Raw genomic sequence first — 22,422 nt, forward strand, 5'->3', positions numbered from 1 at the left:
TTATCATGTCTTATTATTTTGGATCTTGTGCAACTGCTACATAATTATTCACATTCAAGATAAGTGTCACTCAGGAGACAGCTAAAAGTTAAAAAAGGAAACAAAAATAAATATATGAATGAAAAAAAAAAATAGTAATACTGCCAAATACAATTTATGGTCCATGTTCTGATTGTGTCACAGAAACACTGATTCTGATACTTCACTGTAGCTCAAACCATACATGTTTCATTTTGCATAACATGACACAAGAGAGCAGAAACATTGTTAAACAATGTCATGATATAGTTTACTGTGGAAAAAAAAACATGTGCACAGTTAAGTGATCAGTAGTGTTTTTCAAATTTTACTTTAGCTAAAGAAATAAAACATATTTCATGTCACAACAGCAACGCCCAGAACAGATCAGTTTATTCATAACAATCACAATTTTTAAATTAGCAAATCAAAAAAAGATAAATAAGAAGTAATCGGTATGAAGCATGTTTGACTTCTCAATCATAGGAATACATAACATCCAAGGTATAAGTTAATAAAGTCAAGCTATTGTATAAATACATCACCAGCATGCACAATATTGAATCATTGATAGTATCATCATCTTACACTGACAAAACAGTATAGTTGGCGAGTGCAAAAATAAATTAAACACAGAAGTAAACCACAAACTTTTGAAGCTGCAATATATTTTTATTTTCCCTTTTTTTTTTTTTTATTTTTTTTTTTTTAAGTCTCTGCCTATCAGATGTGACCTTTTAAAATAACCTATGGTTCCAGAAACATCATAATATGATGGCAATAATATTTTGCTTTGTTAATGTATATTTGATTATTTTGGAGGTCAAAACATTAGTGTAATCTGATAAATATGCCACGTTCATTTTATTCACATTTAAACTCTTATTTAAACTCACAAATTTGCCTTATATATGTTAATCTTTTATGTGACTAATACTGGAACCAATTAAGGCTATTTTGCAGACATTAAATTCAAGTGTTTTTTTTTTTTTGTTGTTGTTTTTGTTTTTTTAGCTCACCCTCTTTTTCAAATGCTTTTCTACTACCCAGAAACATAAATGACTAGCATCTCTTTATCTCTTTGAACTACATCAGTCCATATGCCAGTGCGTGGCTGCAATTCCAAACCAAGGACGACCCCTTCCCGGCGGATTGACTGACATTTTCAGTGGTTTGGCAAACGTCATAGAGAACCAAGACAAAGGAGGCTCGTTCAGCTTTATAGATTTCTGTTTATCCTCAAACTAAGACTTCAGCCCCACCCCTTTTTAACTGCTCTCAATATTTTTTTCTTTTTAAATTCATGGAAAAATAAAGAACTGCCACTGCAGAGGAAACCATGGCAAAAGCTGCTTGCCAAAGTCCACCAGCCGTATTTCTTAAATAAATTTTTCTGCACAGAGAAAGATCTACCACTTAGTTGTTGCCCTCGCCGCCCTCGTCATCCTGCTGATCACTCGTCCACAGTGTCAAGTTGTCTCGCAGCAGCTGCATGATGAGCGTGGAGTCTTTGTAGGAGTCCTCGTTGAGGGTGTCGAGCTCAGCAATGGCATCATCAAATGCTGTCTTGGCCAGGTGACATGCCTGCTCCGGTGCATTCTGGATCTCATAGTAGAAAACTGAGTAGTTGAGTGCCAGGCCCAGGCGGATGGGATGTGTGGGCTGCATGTGTTCCTTGCTGATCTCATGCGCCTCATTGTATGCCTTTTCGGAAGACTCCACCACTGTGGATCGCTTCTCGCCTGTAGCAACCTCTGCCAGGTAGCGGTAGTAGTCGCCCTTCATCTTCAGGTAGAACACCTTGCTTTCATGCTGTGCATCGCTGCAGTTCTTGATCAGATAGTTGTCGAGCAGGCTAAGCACATCCTGGCATACAGTCTCCAGCTCTTTCTCAATCTTCTCACGGTAGGCTCGCACCATCTCAATCTTCTTTTCATTGCCATCAGCTGAGGTCTTCTGCTCAATGCTAGAGATCACCCTCCAGGAGGAGCGGCGCGCACCTACCACATTCTTGTATGCCACAGAAAGTAGGTTTCTCTCCTCATTAGACAAAGCCTCATTTAGCTCTGTTACCTACAACACAAACAAGATAATGCTAGGTGAATAAAATAATTAGGAAAATGCACATTCTACCAATGTCAATTCTTCTTGTTCAGTCCCTGCTACAGCATACATGGCACAGCCTGTGTTGTCTATCATGTCTTCATTTTCACTCTGCATGTGTTTATTTTCACGTTGCTCTAGTGAAATTAAAAGCTCACTTTAATAAACACTCTAGTCAGTGTGAGGAAAGCAGCTTTGCAAACACTAAGCTTAGTTTACTGAGCAAAGAAAACTTTTTGACAGTTTATTCATCTTCAGTAACCACTTTATCCTGGTCAGGGTTGCAGTGAATACGGCGCCTGTCCCAGGACAAGGAATGTCACGATAACTAATTTTATTGGACCAAATATTTGCCAAATAATTGTGATAAACGATATAGTCATTTTAAGATCATTTTATGCCACCGATATAATGATAATATCATTAAAAAAAAAGCATAATTTGTCTTCTGACAAAAATATCCGTTGTCATATTTATTCATTTTTTGTCAATTTTACTCTGAGTAAAATGGGATCGAATATTAGTCAACATTTCAGTTGAGGAGAAAATGCAGAAATTAAAACCAAATATTCACATATTTTATATAATAACTTAAACATGTATCAATAAAAACATGTGCAAACCGCCCTTGCTGTGAAAACGTGATCTCTTGATATAATAACATTTCAAGGAGTAGACTATTGTAATACAATATTGTGAATTCTTTGTGCTTTAGTTATTCACTGTCCATGTTTTAATGCACTGTTACGGAAAGAGCGTATTCACGACTTACCCATTCTACCTAGCGCCTTACTTAAGTTCACTTGTGCGTCATTTTGTGCAGAAGCGAGTGGTAACATTAGGTTTATGATGTGTAAATGTCTGATTAATCATATGTATATTGGATGCGTTCGGGTGAGTTAATTAAGCCGCTAGGAAAGCGCTTCAGTTTACCGCTGTTCATTCTCTGTTCAGCTTCAGCTCACGCAGCTTAAGCGGCTCGATCCCTGACATTATTGATTATGACTGGATTATTTGAAACGCTAGATCTATTCTTTCTTGATTTTTCTTCTTCAAAAAACATTGTTAGTGTATTGTTAATATCTTGAATGTTGTTTTTTCAACAGTATGTTTTAATTAAAATCTTGAAACACTGTAAACTTTACAGTAGTACTAGTATGTCCTTACTGAGGCATATAAGGTTCCGATTATACCTTTATTAGTACACACAGTGGGTATATTTATGAAGCTGGGTATGAACAAATTTTTGTTATTTTTATGTTCATATGAGCATTTACACAAGAAATCTGGTGTTCAGGAAAATCCTGTTTTTTGTATTCCTACGAGAGCTCCTGAATTAACATATACGGAGACTTGCCCGTGTGAACCTCAATCACATGAACTTCAAATCACTGACAATTATTTACTGCAGATTTCAACACAGATTACACTGTCAGGTTTATATAGCTTGTTTATTTAAAATTACACACAAACATTTTGTGAAGCCCAGTCTGTGAGCTTTGCCGTTAATGGAGCTGCAAATGAAATCAGCTCTAGTGCTAGTACATCTGCCTTACATTCATCAACATATGCACGTGAGCACAAAATAAACCAGTGTTACCCAAACTTTTATAAATCTGTTGGAAATTTTGTAATTCAGTTTGGCCTTTGAAAACATTTACACACAACTTTACTAAAAAAAAATAATAAATGAGAGACCCAATGTCACTAATTGCTATTTAAATGCGAGGCAGATAGCGCCAGGCCATAAGTCCTTGGTTGCATAACAATTATGATCACACTGAGCTCCCTGAATGTGACTGCACAGGCGTAGCGATGAGCAAAAGCTAATGCAGTTTCCAGTTTCCATGGCAATAATCTACTTTTGTACATCTGAGAATCTCTATCTGCTGCCTTGTAAAGCTGCAGAGAACTACTACTGAGCATGAGGAGCTAAACTGATGATGGGCTGTGTGTGTGTGTGTGTGTGTGTGTGTGTGCGTGTGCGTGTGAGAGAGCGAGAGAGACTGACAGACAGACAGATAGACAGACAAAATGTTCTCATGAAAAGTCTTGCACAGCTGCACTGTAAGTTAAGATGACTAGTACATGGTAGTCACCTGTCACACTGGCCTTTTCCATGACCTTTCTCAAAACTCAGTCAGGAGCACTGTATTTTATTTCTACTGATTTTAAATTGCAATGCCATACACAAATGCTTTTAATTATATTTAATATTTAATTATGTAGATCATCACTTGGTCTGCATCTCAGTGTGTCTGCAAAACCAATTTTCAGCCGTTGTTAATAAAAAGAGCTTATAAAACCATGCCATATAAAACCAGTAGAGCTGTGCATGGTGTTTCTTTGGTCCATTAAGTCATGTCATGTTTTAAGCTATATGCAATCATTTCCGCATAGTGAAAATAGGATCAGAACATGACTTCAAGGGCATTAAAATATGCAGGATATGGTGATCATGAGTACAAAAAAAGAGAACAAACCAGAATAGCAAATGTGCAGCTATTACTTAAATAACTTGTGTTGGGAGAAGTATTAGTGAAGCAGTGCTTTAGAAAGCATTATCGCCCAATGCATTTTCAGGTCAGTTAATTTATAATTGTTGTGATTGTTTCTTGGGCTATAAGCACTGTTTTATTGCACAAACAGTAGGCAATATGTGGGTACTTGTACGGCTAAAAGGGCTTTAATCTTTGGGCCTGACACCATTTTGCAGTTAAGCAGCTTTTAGACATCCCTCAATAAGCACCCAAGCAATTATAGATGTTTAGGATTCACAATGATGTATCTTTATTTGTACTGATATTAAGATGCATTTATTTACCAATGTTCCAGATCAGCAGACAAGGCTGTTCCACACAAAACATAATTTATATCCTTCATAGGTAGTGTTGATTATTCAAAAAGTATATTTGTGGAAGACTTTTCCCTCCAAATTATAAAAAGGGTTGGTCCTATTCATTGCTCTATGTCTGATTATGTGATAACACCATAAATCAAGAGTCATCCTCTGCTCCTTTACAAACAACTGGCTACAAGTATTGATAATGCGCATGGAGTAGGGACGGGCGATATGGACTTAAAACTATATCATGATATTTTCTAGTATTTATTGCGATAACGATATCAGTGATGATATAAATATTGTACCATTCACCACTGCTTTTAGCTACAAGTGATGCTGCATGCAGTCTTGAGAGCCTCAGGAACACAAACATTGATCTAAAAGTAAAACTGATTTTCTGTAACCAAACCAGTTCCAGATTGTAGAGGTAGCTCCTCGTTTAGCGATGAACTCCTCCTCAGCTTCACGTCCACCTTCCGCCGTACTTGTTTTCGTTCTGCACGTGAGCTGAGAATGGGTCGCAGACCGTCGCACACAGAAATACGTCATCGACTAGGTTTTATCGTTATTATCACGGGAAGACTAATTCTTACTGTGGGCAGAATTTCTACCGGGATATCGCCCATCCCTAGCATGGAGAAGAACATTAAGTAAACTAATAAATAACCTTATCTGCAGACCTAGCTTAACTAACGGGTGAAAAATCAATCCAAATTAAACAACCCATGGCCAAATCTACCCTCTACCCTACGTTATTATACAGCATACATAGCGCAACTGGTTCTGAACCCGAGTCCTGTTGCAATAAGACACTAATATATGTACTGTGAAATGCTGAGCATCATAGCATGTAAACTGACATCTAAATAATTTTAAGAAGAGCTGACCCAGTAGTAGAATATACATTTTAGTTTAACTGCATACAAAATATGTGGTAAATATGTGGTAAATGCATACAAAAAAATGTGGTAAATGGTAGCACCAGCAAAGAAATAAAACTTGCTTTTCAATACTGACTGGAATGGTTAGTTAGACAGTTGATTAATTTTGTGAAGCATTAATACTACTGTGCAAAGTACAGTCAGTCAATCAATAAATACTTACTGCACAACTGCAAACATATTGCAAGGTTCACCGTTATGCCTTAGTGCTTTTTAGTATATTTTCCACAGAAACAGACTGTTTAGGACAAAAGTCCTTCATCAGCTATGCAATCAGAGTGCTTCTGAGGTTGTAGGAGGTTAAACACATGATATATATGCAACATTTTTGTTACATTTGTCAAATTTTGGAGAATAACTCGACTCAACATCCACCATCATCTCATCTTCACTTTTTTATTTCATTTATGCAATCAGGCCAAATCCCACACAAATTCCTTTTCACTACTTATATGTTCCACATAGAGTATGACATAATGGTCTTGTACACCCTACACCAGTGGTTCACAACCTTTTTTCCTTGGAGGACCCCACTTGTATCTAAGAAAAGCTGAGCCACAAAGAAAAGCCTTGCTTTCTTTTTTGATGATGAGTCATCAACACTTTTACGTTTCTTAGACATGTTGTTTTATTCATAAAATAGTGACGCTCTGACTGTAGGAAAAACGAGCTGCTAGCTGAAACTTTTTGAGCGTGGGTCATCAACGTGCACATGTATTTTGGGGGAATCACCGCTTGTACCTTTCTTTGCCATTATTATTATTATTTTTTTTAGATTGGCATTGTAAACATATGATTTTTAATAACATTTTACAATTAAATTATAGTGGAACACTTTATGGATGTTTGACCTCAAAGCAAATGAGATCACACACACTCCCAACCCCCCTGAACTGTGGTGTCCCCCTAAGGGTTGGAAACCACTGCCCTACACTACAAATACACCTTAATAAAAAAATGTATGTATACAAAGCCCTACTGCTTCACAGCGAGAGGGTTGTCAGACTAAAATCAAACTGCAGATGCACATCCACCCATCGTACCAATTCCTCTTTAAGTATGTTATGGCTGCTGGTTGTTTTTAACATTTTACCCCATAGTACTCATCCTTTGTTCATTTGTGTGTGCATGGTGCCCTGCAATGTGTATTCTCCATATATCAAGGATGTCTTCCTGCCTCACACGCAGTATTCCTGGGATAGGCTCCAGATCCACTGCATCCCTGACCACAATAAACAGGTTACTGGAAGTGAGTAAGTGAGTGTTTGGCTGTTGATGTGCGTGCGTTAGTTCTGTGTTCCTGCCCTAATTATTTCATCCAAATCGACAATGCCAACGCAACTCTGGTGCACACAGCTGTGCACATCTAATGTAGGTTAAGCAGCACTATTGTTTCCAATATTTAAGGTGTTTTTTTTTTTTATGACAGTCTTACAGAACATTAATAGAATGCTGAGTGCAAAGCATGTCGCACGATTATTATGTCCGAAACCACTTTCTCACTTGTTCACTATTTACTACTTTTATCTAGAGCATTAAAATAAAGGGGGCTGCTGTTAGGGATGCTGCGATCAGGATTTTTGCAGCCAATATCGACTACAGATATCTTGTTATCGTTCAAGTTATATATAAGTGATAGGTAAGCGTTCTGTTGACCATCACTGTTAAGCTTTTTTTTTTTCCAGATAAAGTAGTACCACAGATATTGCCTTCGTTATATTATTTGCAGTAGTAATGTTGTAGATTCTTGTTTTCATTGAGAATCAAATAAATAAGCACAACAAATATTCATTTTACAATGAACATTTTAACAGGCCTTTAAAAACCACGAATCATGAATTTTTCATTGTTTCTCGAGACCTCGTAATAATTCCACTCATGTGATGACATGACTGAGGCGCTAAAGTTTAACATCATCACGTATTTTACGTAGTCACATGTGTTACGTCATCAAATTGCGATTGGTTCATGAGATCGGACAAATTTAAAGACTACCGTTCGAGTCACAGATTGTGATTATCGGCCGATATCGATTGGCGGCCGATCGATCGGAGCATCCCTAGCAGCTGTAATGAAGAGATTGGACTGAGCTCAGAAAGGACTTACTAGCATGTACTAACACATCTTTACAATTCAAATCTTACAAATTACCTAGCAAGCTGAAAGTTGAAGTGTAGAGTGTAGCAGAGTAGAAGTGATTACCTGCATTAAATACACCACTAGCAAGTAAATACTCGCTTTAGTGGTCATTAAACAACAACTTTACTTTACACATATACCGGATTTAAGGTGCTCACTATCCAGGCAATATAATTTGATTTCGAAAAAACAGCATAAAATGGCTTAACCGCATTGAACATGACCAGAAAAATTAACATTTGTTACACTTATGTACTATTCTTGAGTTTTTGAGTACTAACACTATATATTTTCCTATTACAGAAAAACAAAAAATGTTACCCTTCAAACCTACCAAATAGTCTATTTGTGTGCTAATCTTCTGGATCTTCTAGATTACTAATACTTTTAAATGCAACGTCATAGCATGGGATTTGAGATAATGATGACAACACATACAACAATGGTTGAAAATCTTAACGAGAAACTAAAAGAGCTCATCTGTGTTGTTTGTGTCTACATGCTGCCGCACAGTGAAAAATATTTAGTACAAAATTGCTAAAAGCTTTACAGATAAACTTTTATCCTGCCAGACCGGCTACTTAGGGCATATCAGCCTGAGACCGTAGCACTCAATTTATTTAATTTATTAAATCAGCTGCCTAATTTTTTCTATTTAGTATAAAAGGGTTATGACAGGGTTCAGTTGTTATAATAAAATTGGTAAATGTAATAAAAGTTAAATAATTTCAACCATGTGTCGGGTGTTTTATTTTAAATAAACAAAGTGGGCAGTTACGTACATCGTAAATTTATTAGCCCTGTTTTATTTGAGCATTTTAATCAGAAAAAACATCATCAAAGAATATTGTGCAGGCACTGAAATTAACTTAAAACACTTTATTTACCATAACATAGATATTCCTATGTATCCAGCCTAGACTAGGCAAGCCTTGCTTGTAGGGCTGCAACAACTAATTGATCAAATCGATCATAAAAATAATTGCATAAATTATTATAAATCGATAATAAAAACTAATTTCATTATGGATGAGTTGGGTCTGTGCCGTCACTGTGGATAACCTCGTCAGTGACGTCACTTCACAATGGTGAAAAACACATTTAAAAGAATAAAATGTATCTGAGAAATAGCGGAGGTCACAGAGTGAGCTGCTGCAGGAAAAGTGTACAATCCAGGTCATCCAAAACATGAGAGTGTTTTATATAAAGCGCTTCAAATAAACTCGTAAGTGTATTAACGCAGCTTGTCGTGTCAGACGCTGCGACAGATGCGTGTGCTGTTTAACGTGTTCCAGACATGTTTTCTTCAGCACGGAAATCACATTTTTACCTTTATATCCTTATCTGTACATGTTACAAATTCACGCCAATATTTCCATTTTACATAAAGGCCTGACAGTGAGAGAGTCTCCATTAAACTTCACTGAACGAGTCCACGCATGCACGTCAATCAGACAGCACACGATAGAAAGGAAGCGCAATAATTCTGACTAAAATATTCATTTTGATCAAATATGTTGTTTGATGCTATATTTAGAAACAAAAGTAATGGTGTTTTTTTTATGTGAGCAGTAACTGTAATGGGGTTAGAACATGTAATTGTATAGAAATGTAAGAAGGGTAATACATTTACGGAATAAATCAACATGTTACTGTGTTTAAATGAGTGAATGTGTGTGTTACTGCAGAACACTCAACCTCTTACCAATTAACACTTAGTTTGTGCTTTTGTTTTTTCTTTCTTAGCATTTTTAATACAGTGATTTAACTTCTGCTTTATAGCTTGTGGACAATTAGTTGTTTTTTGTTTTCAAAATATAATGTTTTTTTTTTTTTTAATCCTTTGCACATGTATAGCAGAGCCCAGATAGATACATTTAATACCTATTTCATAGCCTTCAATTTGCACGTTTGAAGGACAACGTTGGGCAGAACGTGAAATAACATGTTTTTTCAAATAAATACAGAAAATAAAAATTGGCCTTTTAATCCAAATAATCGATTAATCGAAGAAATAATCGACAGATTAATTGACTATCAAAATAATAGTTAGTTGCAGCCGTACTTGCTTGGCTGGACCACCATCGGCTGCATGGCAGTTTTGTGGATCTAAGTGGATTTAAGGAAATCTCTAAAGAGAGGGAAAAATTTTATTGGTCCCCTGTGTTCTTATACTGAGACCAAACAGCAAGTTTGCTTAACAAATAACATTCTGTAGATATTTGAGCAATAACAGCTGGGAAATATACTGTAGTATGAGCTACAACATCATCCTTTCATCAATACATTCCTGCCTTCAAACTGTATAAATTATTTTAACAATCCTTCAGACAAGGATGTAAATGTAAACACGGAACCTACACCTACACAATTTTAGTTAACTTGCCTGCAAGTACCAGGAAAAAAGACATTGTCACAAAATTACATTGTCAACCCAGAGGCATTTGCAAACAAACTTCTTCTATCGGCATTCATTTCTTTGCAATCACATTACAATAAATCTGACAATTTTGCTGCAAATTTCACATTTTTCCACTACCTGGCTGTTCAATCGTCCAAACTGGGGACTGGTCTGTGTAAGTCACTATCCAATCCTAGTGCAGGGGGCATACATAATCAAAGCAGAAGTGGCAAAATATGGGTTGCAAACAATTATTGTAGTATTTGAATTCCTTACACTCAATATCCACTCAACTTTGTTCACTTGTTCTGCTTGGCACTCAAGTCATATTGTGGACAAATTAATCTGGTTAAATGTAAATGTCACAGTCCTAGTTTTAAGGCATGCTACTTTATTGAAATATGCCACTTTCAAACAGTTTTTTTTAAAAAGCTCACAATCTGCATATTCACCCATTTGCTGTTCATTTAAACCGTATCCGTACAAAGGTAACAAATACTACACAATGCCTACATTTCAACCCCAGTTTGCCAAAATATTCCTACAACAGAAGACAGACTGTCTGGGCAGATAATTTTTCAACTGCCAGGACTGTTGTAATTTCCATATAAGGATCTGACTGTTTAATTAACTGTTTATTAACCCTTATTCTGAATAAGCATGCTAATTATGCTTAATCATGCTTATGCATGTGTGCAGAATATTTATTTGTGATTTCATCTGCGGGGCTGGACAATGATGAGCAAGAGTGACTGCTTATATTTATATTGCTTAAAGTTAATAGATACCAGAATTGAATTGAACTGAATGACAAAATACATTCAGTGGTATTGACAGACACCAAAAGCAGGTATTAATCAAATTTTGATTAATACCGAACTGAACTTGAACAAACACTGCAGATGCACTGTGCCCACTTTAAAACTTGCTTTTGAAAGCAAATGTACAATGTAAAACTAGATCTCCTTCATAATCACAGCTGGTTAAAAGAAATGGAGACATGTCAAATCAAAAGCTGTAAGAAAGGAGAAAGAACGCACCATGGCTACGACATGATGTCAACTGGCAGAGGTGGGGAGGGCCTCTGTGCTGTGTGTCTGTTACTGACGCCTCCTCCGTGTGTGCAATGAAAAGATCAGATTAAAATCCATGTCCTTGCCATTTTTTTTTTGTCTGAACAGAATTCACACAAGGTGCTAAATCATTTAAATTCCTTTAATGGCCCTGAATTGAGAAAGGCTTAATAAAAACCATATGGAAGAAAAACAGTGTTTAATGCCTGTGATTATTGTAACTAGTGAAGTCATTCAGTAAGTATGTTCCTTTATATGCATAATAACAAATATGTTCTTTATAGAACAGCATGGAATAGATATAAGCATATACTGACATAATAATCACCGGAGCTAAAATGAGAACAAGTAAGGGCATGAATGAAGAGAAAGCAATACTGGGCCCCACTGCAATATGACAGCGACGGAAGCTTCGAGAAGGATTTCTACTGCCTCTGACGTTGGCTTAGAGGGGAAAAGCACATTTGTGGGAAAATAAAACACACGTGCACGCACGCATGCACGCGCACACACACACACACACACACACACACACACACACACACACACAATGACATAAATACAATGTTGGTGAGGATTCACGTTATGGTCATACCAATTTAGACATGATAATGCAAATGACAGAAATGTATGTGAGATTTATCTTTGTATCTCTTGTCTTGTCCAGATGTGGAGCTTTTAAACCTTAATCATACACAATGATGGGAATTAACGAATTAATAAATTAATTAATGGGCTTTCGACCAGTAGGCAAACACGATCAACTTGATTTATCTGGAAAAAACATATTGTCCATGTTGTCCTTTTGTAAAGAATTAAGGTGTGTCTGGAACACATTTGGTTACATTTTGTGTCGCTGTGTTCCTTCATTCAGTTGACTGTGAGCTAGAAGTCAGAAGGCACCACCCAAGCAGCAGATATAATATACCCTGATATAACACACCCTGATATATTATACCCTGATATAACACCCTGATATAACACACCCTGATACAATATACCCTGATATAACACACCCTGATATATTATACCCTGTTATAACACACCCTGATATAAGATACCCTGATATAACACACCCCGATATAACACACCCCAATACAACACACCCCCAATATAACACACCCCGATACAACACACCCCCAATATAACACACCCCGATACAACACACCCCCAATATAACACACCCTGATACAATATACCCTGATATAACACACCCTGATATATTATACCCTGTTATAACACACCCTGATATAAGATACCCTGATATAACACACCCCGATATAACACACCCCGATATAACACACCCCGATATAACACACCCCGATACAACACACCCCCAATATAACACACCCCGATATAACACACCCCCGATATAACACACCCCGATACAACACACCCCCAATATAACACACCCCCGATATAACACACCCCGATATAACACACCCCCGATATAACACACCCGGATATAACACACCCCGATATAACACACCCCGATATAATACACCCTGATATAATACACCCTGATATAATACACCCCGATATAACACACCCTGATATAACACACCCGGATATAACACACCCCCGATATAACACACCCCGATATAACACACCCCGATATATCACACCCCGATATATCACACCCTGATATAAGACCCCCCCTCCCATATATCACACCCCAATATAACACACCCCGATATAACCCCCCCATATATCACACCCCGATATAACACACCATGATATAACACACCCTGATATAACACACCCGCATATAACACACCCCGATATAACCCCCCCCCATATATCACACCCCGATATATCACACCCTGATATAAGACCCCCCCTCCCATATATCACACCCCGATATAACACACCCCGATATAACCCCCCCATATATCACACCCCGATATAACACACCATGATATAACACACCCGCATATAACACACCCGCATATAACACACCCCGATATAACCCCCCGATATATCACACCCCGATATAACCCCCCCCCCATATATCACACCCCGATATAACACACCCCGATATAACCCCCCCCCCCCCCCCCCCGATATAACACACCATGATATAACACACCCGCGTATAACACACCCCGATATAACACACCCCGTTATACTGCTCTAATAATCAGCTGAAAAGAACATGCGAAAGCACCCACATTGACACGGCTGTGTTTTGAATATTCCATATCATATATTCGTGATCTAACCAGGAGTGTCTCTGATCATTCTGTAGCTGAGCATCGCCCAGGTGTCCCAGTTGCTTTTAAATTCGACACGGACATTGTGTGACAGTAAATAAAAAAGAAAGAAAGAGAAACAGAAATAAAGAAAGAAAAGCCCGTGGTTATTGTGTTTAGAAATTAAACGGAGAGACTTACCGATTTCATGGCTGCTGCCATATCGTCATATCTCTCCGCCTGCTCAGCTAGTCGAGCTTTCTGAACCAGCTGTTCACGGTCAACCATGTTTAATGTTTTGGTTTGTTTATTCTACGGTATGAGTGAAATTTTAAATATGCTGGGGTTCTTTTCTGTCTCTTTCCTCTTATCACTGTAATTTGGTGAAAGAGCACCGCTCTGCAGCTGTTCTTCGCCGTCTGCTTCTGGGCCCCTTTAGCCCCTCCCATCATACCCCCCCCCCCCCCCCCCCCCCGCCCCCAACACGCGCGCGCACACACACACACACACATACACACTCATCCCTCCTTCTCGCGCGCTCTGCGGCTCTACGTCAGCGTCTAAACCTGGCGCGCGCCTCGCGCGTGATGTAACGCTCCTTATATGATGGGCCCAAAAGCTAGTAAATCACTGCGCCGTTCAACCAACCTGAGCAGTTTCTTTTCAAAAACCTCTGTACTCTGTTTCTATTTTAAACATTTGTGATGCTGTAAGCTGTATAACTTGGTTCTGATTTGTTTCTATGCCCACTGTAGCCACATATTTCTGTTTTTGGCTGACAGGAGTGGAGCCCATTTACATTTACAGCATTTAGCAGACACCTGTATGCATAGTGACTTACTGTACAGACATGCTTTGTAGTCTTCATCAAAAGACACACCCCATTATGATCTTCTGTTGTAGCCCATCTGCTCAAGGTTTGGAGTGTGGTGCATTCTGAGATGCTTATGTGCTTATCATGGTTGTAACGAGTGGCTGTTTGGGTTTCTGTAGACTGTCAGCTCAAACCAGTATGACCTCTAAAATCAACAAGGCCTCTATCAGCAGCTAAATTCTAGAGACTGTTGTGCGTGAAAATACCAGGAGACCTGCGTTTCTGAAATACTCAAGCCATCCCATCTGGCACCAGCAAAGTCACTAAGTTCATATTTTTCCACATTCTGATATTTGGTGTGAACATTAACTGAAGCTCTTGAGCTGTATCTACAGGGTGTCCTAAAAGTCTCCATACATAAGGGAAATTAACACTTTTTAGCAAAATGTCTTCCCAAATGAATATTTTTTCAGATAGACTTTAAGAATGCTTTTGACAAAAGAACATATTGAAATCATTCTCATGGCTGGTTTAGGAAGCTGTTGCAAGGTTGCGACCTGATGAACAGGAAACATGGCAAGCGCATCACACACAACACTATTGCCAGACCTCATATCAAATTCAAAAAGAATGGAAGTGCTGTGGACTGATTGAGAAGTGGACGTCCACAAACATGCACTGATGAAGGCACAACAGACATGATGCTGGCATACATAATCCCTTATGTATGGAGACTTTTGGACACCCTGTATACATTCATATTTATGATGACTATCAAAAACTGATTTTGTTTAAGGCCTGTGATTTTAGTGGCTTTTTGTTTGCAGGCTCATGCTTATACCTAATCACAGCCATGCCAAGCATTAAATAACAATAACTATGTGTCCAAATATTTATGTACCTGACTGTAGATGCACTAACTGTACTTACACTATCCTTTTGTTTGACAAGCCCAAGGTAGTGTAAAAACCACAACTGTGGCAACCCTGTTTGCTGGACAAAGACCAAATTCTTTAATATAATATGAAGAGGAAACACACTAATCTCTTTTTTTGTCTACCATCAGTGGTTTGCTCCAACAGCCCACCCTAAACACTGCCTCACTGAGCTCCAGATTGTTTAATGGTTGTACAAACAAAAGCACAAAAATGATTTTAAAAATAATAATTTTAAAGAAAAAAATACAGTAGTGTTAGCTACATAATCAATGGGAATGGGAAATGATCTTTTTTTTTTTCAAGAATATAAGTTTTGACTTATAAAATATGAAAGCTCATGAGATGAAGCTGTAAAGAAAGAAGGGATGTCAATTCCACCAGAAGCCTGTCACGAGAGGGAGGCTGCGACGGAAGCAAGTGCAGGTTTGGCAGATGTAATATTAACAAAGTCCAAGGTTAAGGTAGAAGTCGTAGTCAAAAAACAGGCAGAGGTCAAGCAAACAGGCAAAACTAGGCAGAGCAGAGAATCGAAGTCAAAGGAGTAAACAAAGGTCAAAACTCAGAATTGCGAAACACGATAACAAGGCTTAGATAACAACAGAGACTAGGCAGCTGAATGTTTACGTCACAAAGTTCAAATGTCCTCTTATAAGCTGTGTTGTGAGCATGTGTGAGATTGGATGCAGGTGTGTGTAGTAGAACGCCAGAGAAGGTGAGCGTGTGTGAGTGAAGTGTAGTCCTCTTCGGCCATGTTTGAAGTTTGTGGTGCCTCCTGGGAAATGTAGTTGTGGGTTTGCTGTGATATGACAAAGCCTCTTTAATGGGAATGTACAAATCATTGTGAGCTGGATAGCCAGCCATTTGATGTGTTAAAAAGTATATACCTTATAGGTATATAGGTTATTTTTTTCTCTAATCTTCAACTGTTTTGATGTGCCCATGATAGCCTCAGATTCCGGATCTTGGCTGACAGGAGTGGAACCCAATTTGGTCTTCTGCTGTTGTAACCCATCCACCTCAAGCTTTTGTTTTGTGCATGCAGGTGAGTGATTATTTGAGTTACTATATCCTTCCTGGCAGCTCGAACCAATCTGACCATTTTTACAGGTGTGTTTATGTGTGTGTGTGTGTGTGTGTGTGTGTGTGTGTGTGTGTGTGTGTGTGTGTGTGTGTGTAAAAATGGTAAGATTGGTATGGGAATGTACAAATCATTGTGAGCTATCAGGATGGGGCAAATACTTTATACAGTGAATACAGCAAATATATACAGTGCTGTGATAAAGTATTTGCCCCATCCTGATTTCTTCTGTTTTTGTGTATATCTCATACTAAATAGTTTTAGATCTTCAAACAAAATCCAACATGTAACAAAAGCAACCTGAGGCAATATAGTTTTTATTTAATTATTTTATTTATTGTAGCAAAAAAAAAGCTATGCAACACCTATCACCCATGTGAAAAACTAATTGCCCCCTTAAACTTCACCCTAAAATCATGTTGTGCCGCCTTTAGCAGCAGTAACTGCAACCAAACACTTCTCAGTCGTTCAGCAGTTTTTCACAGCATTGTGGTGGAATAGAGTCCTAGTAGTATGTTCAATTGACCACACCACTTCCTGTAGACTCTTGTGGTCCTTGCTGGGTGCTGTTGCCATTCCGGGTGGTGGGAGTCCCTTCTAAGTTGCTCTCAATTTTTATTAAATTGGTGATTGGGTACATTTGTTGGAGCTTTTTACAATTTTGCAACCTGGGAATTTTCACCTTCACTTAAACATGATTGTAAGTTGTATCATGTTGGTGGTAGAGAACTGTTATTACGTTTGCAGAAAACGCATTACTTTTGTGGGATTATTACATCAAAATCTGCAGATTTGGATTACGTTTGTGGTTTATTATGTCTTTGACATTATTACATTTGGGGGTGTAACAATGGCACTGTTGATGAAGAGCTGTCCTTTGAACCAGGGCAAATTATTAAGGTGAGAAATCTTTACCTACTCTATTAGGTCACAATACCCAGAAGTATTGTGGTGTATTGTATAACTTGAGGAAGTAATTTACTTATGTAAACATTTGTTTCCATTTCACAAAAGTTTTCAAGTCAAACCCCTCAACAACATTAACATACCCCAAGAGAGTCATTTTTTTCATTAAAAAATTACAGGTAGAACAGTTTGAAGCAATTAGCCTTAATGTTAGAATACATTAGCATTAATGTAGTATTAATGTAATATCACTGTTTTCAGTTTATCATGGTATCTGCCTACAATTTCATGGCTATTTGTATAACATTACCTATATTGTTATGATATGATAATATGACAGATAATCTGAACAAAAGAAACAATTTACTATTACATTTGTCACAAACATTGCACTTTATCTAGTAATATATATATATATATATATATATATATATATATATATATATATATATATATATATATATATATATATATATATATATATCCCTCCACTAATATTGGCACTCTTGGTAAATATGAGCAAAGAAGGCTGTGAAAAATTGTCTTTATTGTTTAAACTTTTGATCTTTTGTTTTAAAAAAAAATACATCACAAAAATACTCTGCTCTCATAGATATCAAATAATTGCAAACAAAACACAGATTTATCCAAAAAAAAAATTATCTTTGTTAAATATAGGTGTGCAACAATTATTGGCACCCTTTTAGTCAATACTTTGTGGGAGGTACCCTTTGCCAAGATAACAGCTCTGGGTCTTCTCCTATAATGCCTGATGAGGTTGGAGAATACATGGCATGGGATACATGAGACCAATCCTCCATACAGAATCTCTCCAGTTTCTTCAAATTTCAAGGTGGACTCTTCTCTTTACCCCTCAGGTTTAGTTCACAGGGGACTGGGATGGTCATGGCAGGACCTTGATTTTGTGGTCAGTAAACCATTTTTGTGTTGATTTTGATGTATGTTTTGGATCATTTTCCCACTGGAAGATCCAACCACAGTCCATTTTAAGCTTTCTGGCAGAGGCAGTCAGGTTTTCATTTAATATCTGTTGATATTTGATAGAGTCCATGATGTCATGTATCTTAACAAAATGTCCGGGTCCTCTGGCTGAAACCACCAAAACCACCTCTGTGTGTGCGCCAAAACCACCTCTGGTGTTTACAACCAAAAAGCTCTATTTTGGTTTCATCTGACCATAGAACCCGATCTCATTTGAAGTTCCAGTAGTGTCTGGCAAACGGAAGATGCTTGAGTTTGTTTTTGGATGAGAGTAGATGCTTTTTTCTTGAAACCCTTCCAAACAACTTGTGTTGATGTAGGTGACTTCAGATTGTAGTTTTGGAGACTTTCTGAAACCAAAACACAACTAAATTCTGCAATTCTCCAGCTGTGATCCTTGGAATTTTTTTGCCCAATTGAACCATCCTCTTCACAGTGCGTTGAGACAGTATAGACACACGTCCTCTTCCAAGTTGATTCATAACATTTCCACTTGACTGGAACGACTTAATTATTGCCCTGATGGTGGAAATGGGCATTTTCAATGCTTTTGCTATTTTCTTATAGCCACTTCCCATTTTGTGAAGCTCAACAACCTTTTGTCGCACATCACAGCTATATTCCTTGGTTTTACCCATTGTTATGAATGACTAAGGGAATCTAGCCTATGTGTACCTCATATATATTCCCCTGTGAAACAGGAAATCATGGTTGAATAATTTCCTGTTCCTAGCCTCCCAGGTATGCAAAAAAATGCAAAATATCAATGTCATATCACAGCAAACCAGTGCCTACATTTCCCATCCTGCACTGTGGCCTACAAACATGGCCGCCATGGACCACAGTTCCCAGAACACTCACTTTCATTCTAATCACGCACACCTGCATACAATCTCACACACAATCACACCACACTGTTTGAACACTAAGCCTTTGCAAAGTATTAAGTGTGTTTTCCGTATAGCAAGCCATTGTTCATCGTGTCTTGTGTTCTAGTTTTGATCTTGTTCTAGCCTTCATTTTTGATTCTTGTTTTGCCTCGTGTTTTGCCCGTTTGCCAATCGCCTGACCTAGGACCACGTCTATGTTTCACGATTTGGAATTGTCTGCCTGTCTCTCATATAATATAGCTCTTATCTGCATTTGCATCCGTCCTCAACTCCATTATGTGACAATCAATGAGAAAATACTTCAAATATGTTTTTCTCATATGAATTGAATATGAATATGAGAAGGGGTGCCAGTAATTGTTGCACACATATATTTAACAAAGATATTTTTTTGGATAAACCTGTGTTGTATTTGCAATTGTTTGATATCTATGAGAGCAGAGTATTTTTGTGAATTTTTTAAACAGTAGATCAAAAGCTTAAACAATAAAGACAATTTACCAAGGCTGCCAGCAAAATAAGAAAAGCCCCTTTTTCAGGAGACTGTATTTTGAAGATAATATTGTAAAATCCAAATAAGCTTTACAGATCTTTATTGGAAAGGATTTAAACAATATTTTTTATGCTGGTTCAATGAACCATTAACAATTATTGCACATGCACCTGTGGGACAGTCCTTAAGACACTAACAGCTTACAGGTGATAGGGAATTAAGGTCACAGTTACAATAAGTTAAGACACTAAGGAGACCTTTCTAGTGACTCTGAAAAACACCAGTAGAAAGATGCCTAGTTTTCCTGCTCACCTGCGTGAACATGCCATAGACCTGCTATAGGGAGGCATAAGGATTGCAGATGTGGCCAGAGCAATAAACTGTAACGTCTGTAATGTAAGATGCCTAAGACAGTGCTACAGGGAGACAGGAAGGACAGCTGATCATCCTTGCAGTGGAAAATTACACGTGTGTGTCCCCCAGACATGATCGAGAGCTTGCAAATGCCTTGGTGGAAGAGTGGTTGTAAAATCTCAATGCAAGAACTGACTAATCTGGTGCAGTCCATGAGAATGAAATGCATTATAGTACTTAAAGCAGCTGGAGGCCACCAGATACTGACTGTTATTTTAATACCCCCCCCCCCACCCCACCCACTTTGTTCAGGGACTCATTATTCCATTTCTGTTCGTCATACGTCTGTGAAACTTGTTCAGTTTATGTCTCAGTTGTTGAATAATTTTATGTTAATCCAAATATTTGCATGTTAAAAATTTTGCTGGAAATAAAAGCAGTTGAATGTGAGAGGATGTTTCTTCTTTTGCTGAGTATATATAGCTGAAGCTGTGCTATACATGTGTGTGTGTGTGTGTGTGTGTGTGTGTGTGTGTATATACATATATATATATATATATATATATATATATATATATATATATATATATATATATATATATATATATATATATATATATATACTAGGGGCTGTCAGTCAGCAGCTACATGTAACGCAGTGGTTTCTTTACAATAAACAAAATATTTGGTCATATTGTGTCTGAAATGTCAGCTACTTAATATTAATTTTGTGATATAGAACTGTTGTTGAAAAACAATATCACATTCGCAATCGTGCTGTTGTACTGAATATAAGCACGGCTGTGAATCTACGATAAATCCTGTAACTGCTTTTTACATTGTGATTACTGCACTTTGATCCACGAATGCAGAACTGAGTCTCACTTTTGTGGGCTGCTCATGTTATCATTTGTTTTACACACATTTTATCATCACCACAATTTTCCCACCTGTCCCAAACCATGAAATAAGCTATCTCAGGGACAAGTTGTATGGACAAAACCTTTGGTTTTGAGCCCTGTCTCTGCTATTAACTATTGACCATCGCCCTTGGCAACCCTGAGGCACAGACTTGATCTTATCACTTTTTCTTCTTGCCACCTCTACCATGACCAACTCCTTCCTCTGTTTTTTGTTGGACTTGGCTTCTCCCCAGCGCAGACGTGTGTGTCCTGCCTGGATCCTACTGACAAATTCTTGGATCTGGAGATTGCTGATCTTATGGCCGATGTGCACCAGGCAACTATGCACCAACTATTGGATCAGTTCCAGGACTAGTTACATATATCATAAGGCTAATGGTTGCAATGGTTTACAGGGATTACACACACTTCCAGTGTCCATATCACCCACTGGTAAAGTGTAAAATGTTAGTGACACACTTTGTACTTCCCTGGCAGTTTGCTTTGGTCATTTGGTCAATTCATGCCAGGCCATCTGTGAGTTGATTCAATAGCAAGTATTGCATCTGCATGTCAGAGGGGTTGTCTGGTATACTGCCTCCCTTTTTGTACCTCTGGGAGGTTGCTCACCACCAACAGGTTCCTGTTCTGCTTGCCTACCATCAGCAACATGGGGTCTGTGGTTTTCAACCTGGCTTTGGGTCTCTCTTGTCTGACCTGTTGCTGCAGTGTAAGGTTACTCATGGTCTTTCCTGCTACATGGTCTTTCTAAATTTTCCCTGGTGATTTCATAGCCCTCAGAATGTAGTTACTTTCTCCCATCTGCATTCACATCTCAGGATCCCTTGATTTGTTATCAATATTCATTGCAGTGATTTCTCTGTAGTCCATCCATTTTGGCCTATATGCCGTCCCACCTCTTTGATGACCTGCGACTGTCTCTTCTTGTTTATTTTTGTAGTTTCTAATGGGTGTCTATTGAGACACTAGTGGGTTAAGTGACTAGTCACCCTCTCCCAATGCAGTCTTTCCTGCTGACATCCAGACTTTCCTAGAAGTCTCCCAGTCTTCCTGGATGCCAACTGCATCTACAGGTTTGCCAGAGTTCTTACCAGAGTTTTTACACACATCTGTACACTACATGAACACATGCTCTGTTGGCCAGCTACAGGGTCATGAACCAAGGGAACACCAATCAATGACGTTTTGCTTCTTAACCTGGTATATCTTGTGGTGGTGAAGGTGATAATTTAGTAGAATAATATTTAGAGAAATCAACAAGGTTTCCCTGGACTTCACTAAGTCTCAATTGTTGAGTTTTGGACATCTCTGT

At 38.0% G+C, this 22,422-nt stretch overlaps 1 protein-coding gene across 1 annotated transcript; it reads right to left on the reverse strand.

The window, feature by feature from the left end:
- Positions 1-323: 323 nt before the first annotated feature.
- On the reverse strand, positions 324-14,150 carry ywhag2 (3-monooxygenase/tryptophan 5-monooxygenase activation protein, gamma polypeptide 2). Its single transcript, XM_017490158.3, has 2 exons — positions 13,914-14,150; positions 324-2,091 (listed from the first exon to the last, which is right to left on the reverse strand). The coding sequence occupies exons 1-2, from the start codon at positions 13,998-14,000 to the stop codon at positions 1,435-1,437; spliced, it is 744 nt and encodes a 247-aa protein (XP_017345647.1). The 5' UTR covers positions 14,001-14,150; the 3' UTR covers positions 324-1,434.
- Positions 14,151-22,422: the final 8,272 nt, after the last annotated feature.

This window comes from Ictalurus punctatus, chromosome 17, assembly GCF_001660625.3.
Source record: "Ictalurus punctatus breed USDA103 chromosome 17, Coco_2.0, whole genome shotgun sequence".
In the NCBI taxonomy this organism is placed as follows: Eukaryota; Metazoa; Chordata; class Actinopteri; order Siluriformes; family Ictaluridae; genus Ictalurus; species Ictalurus punctatus.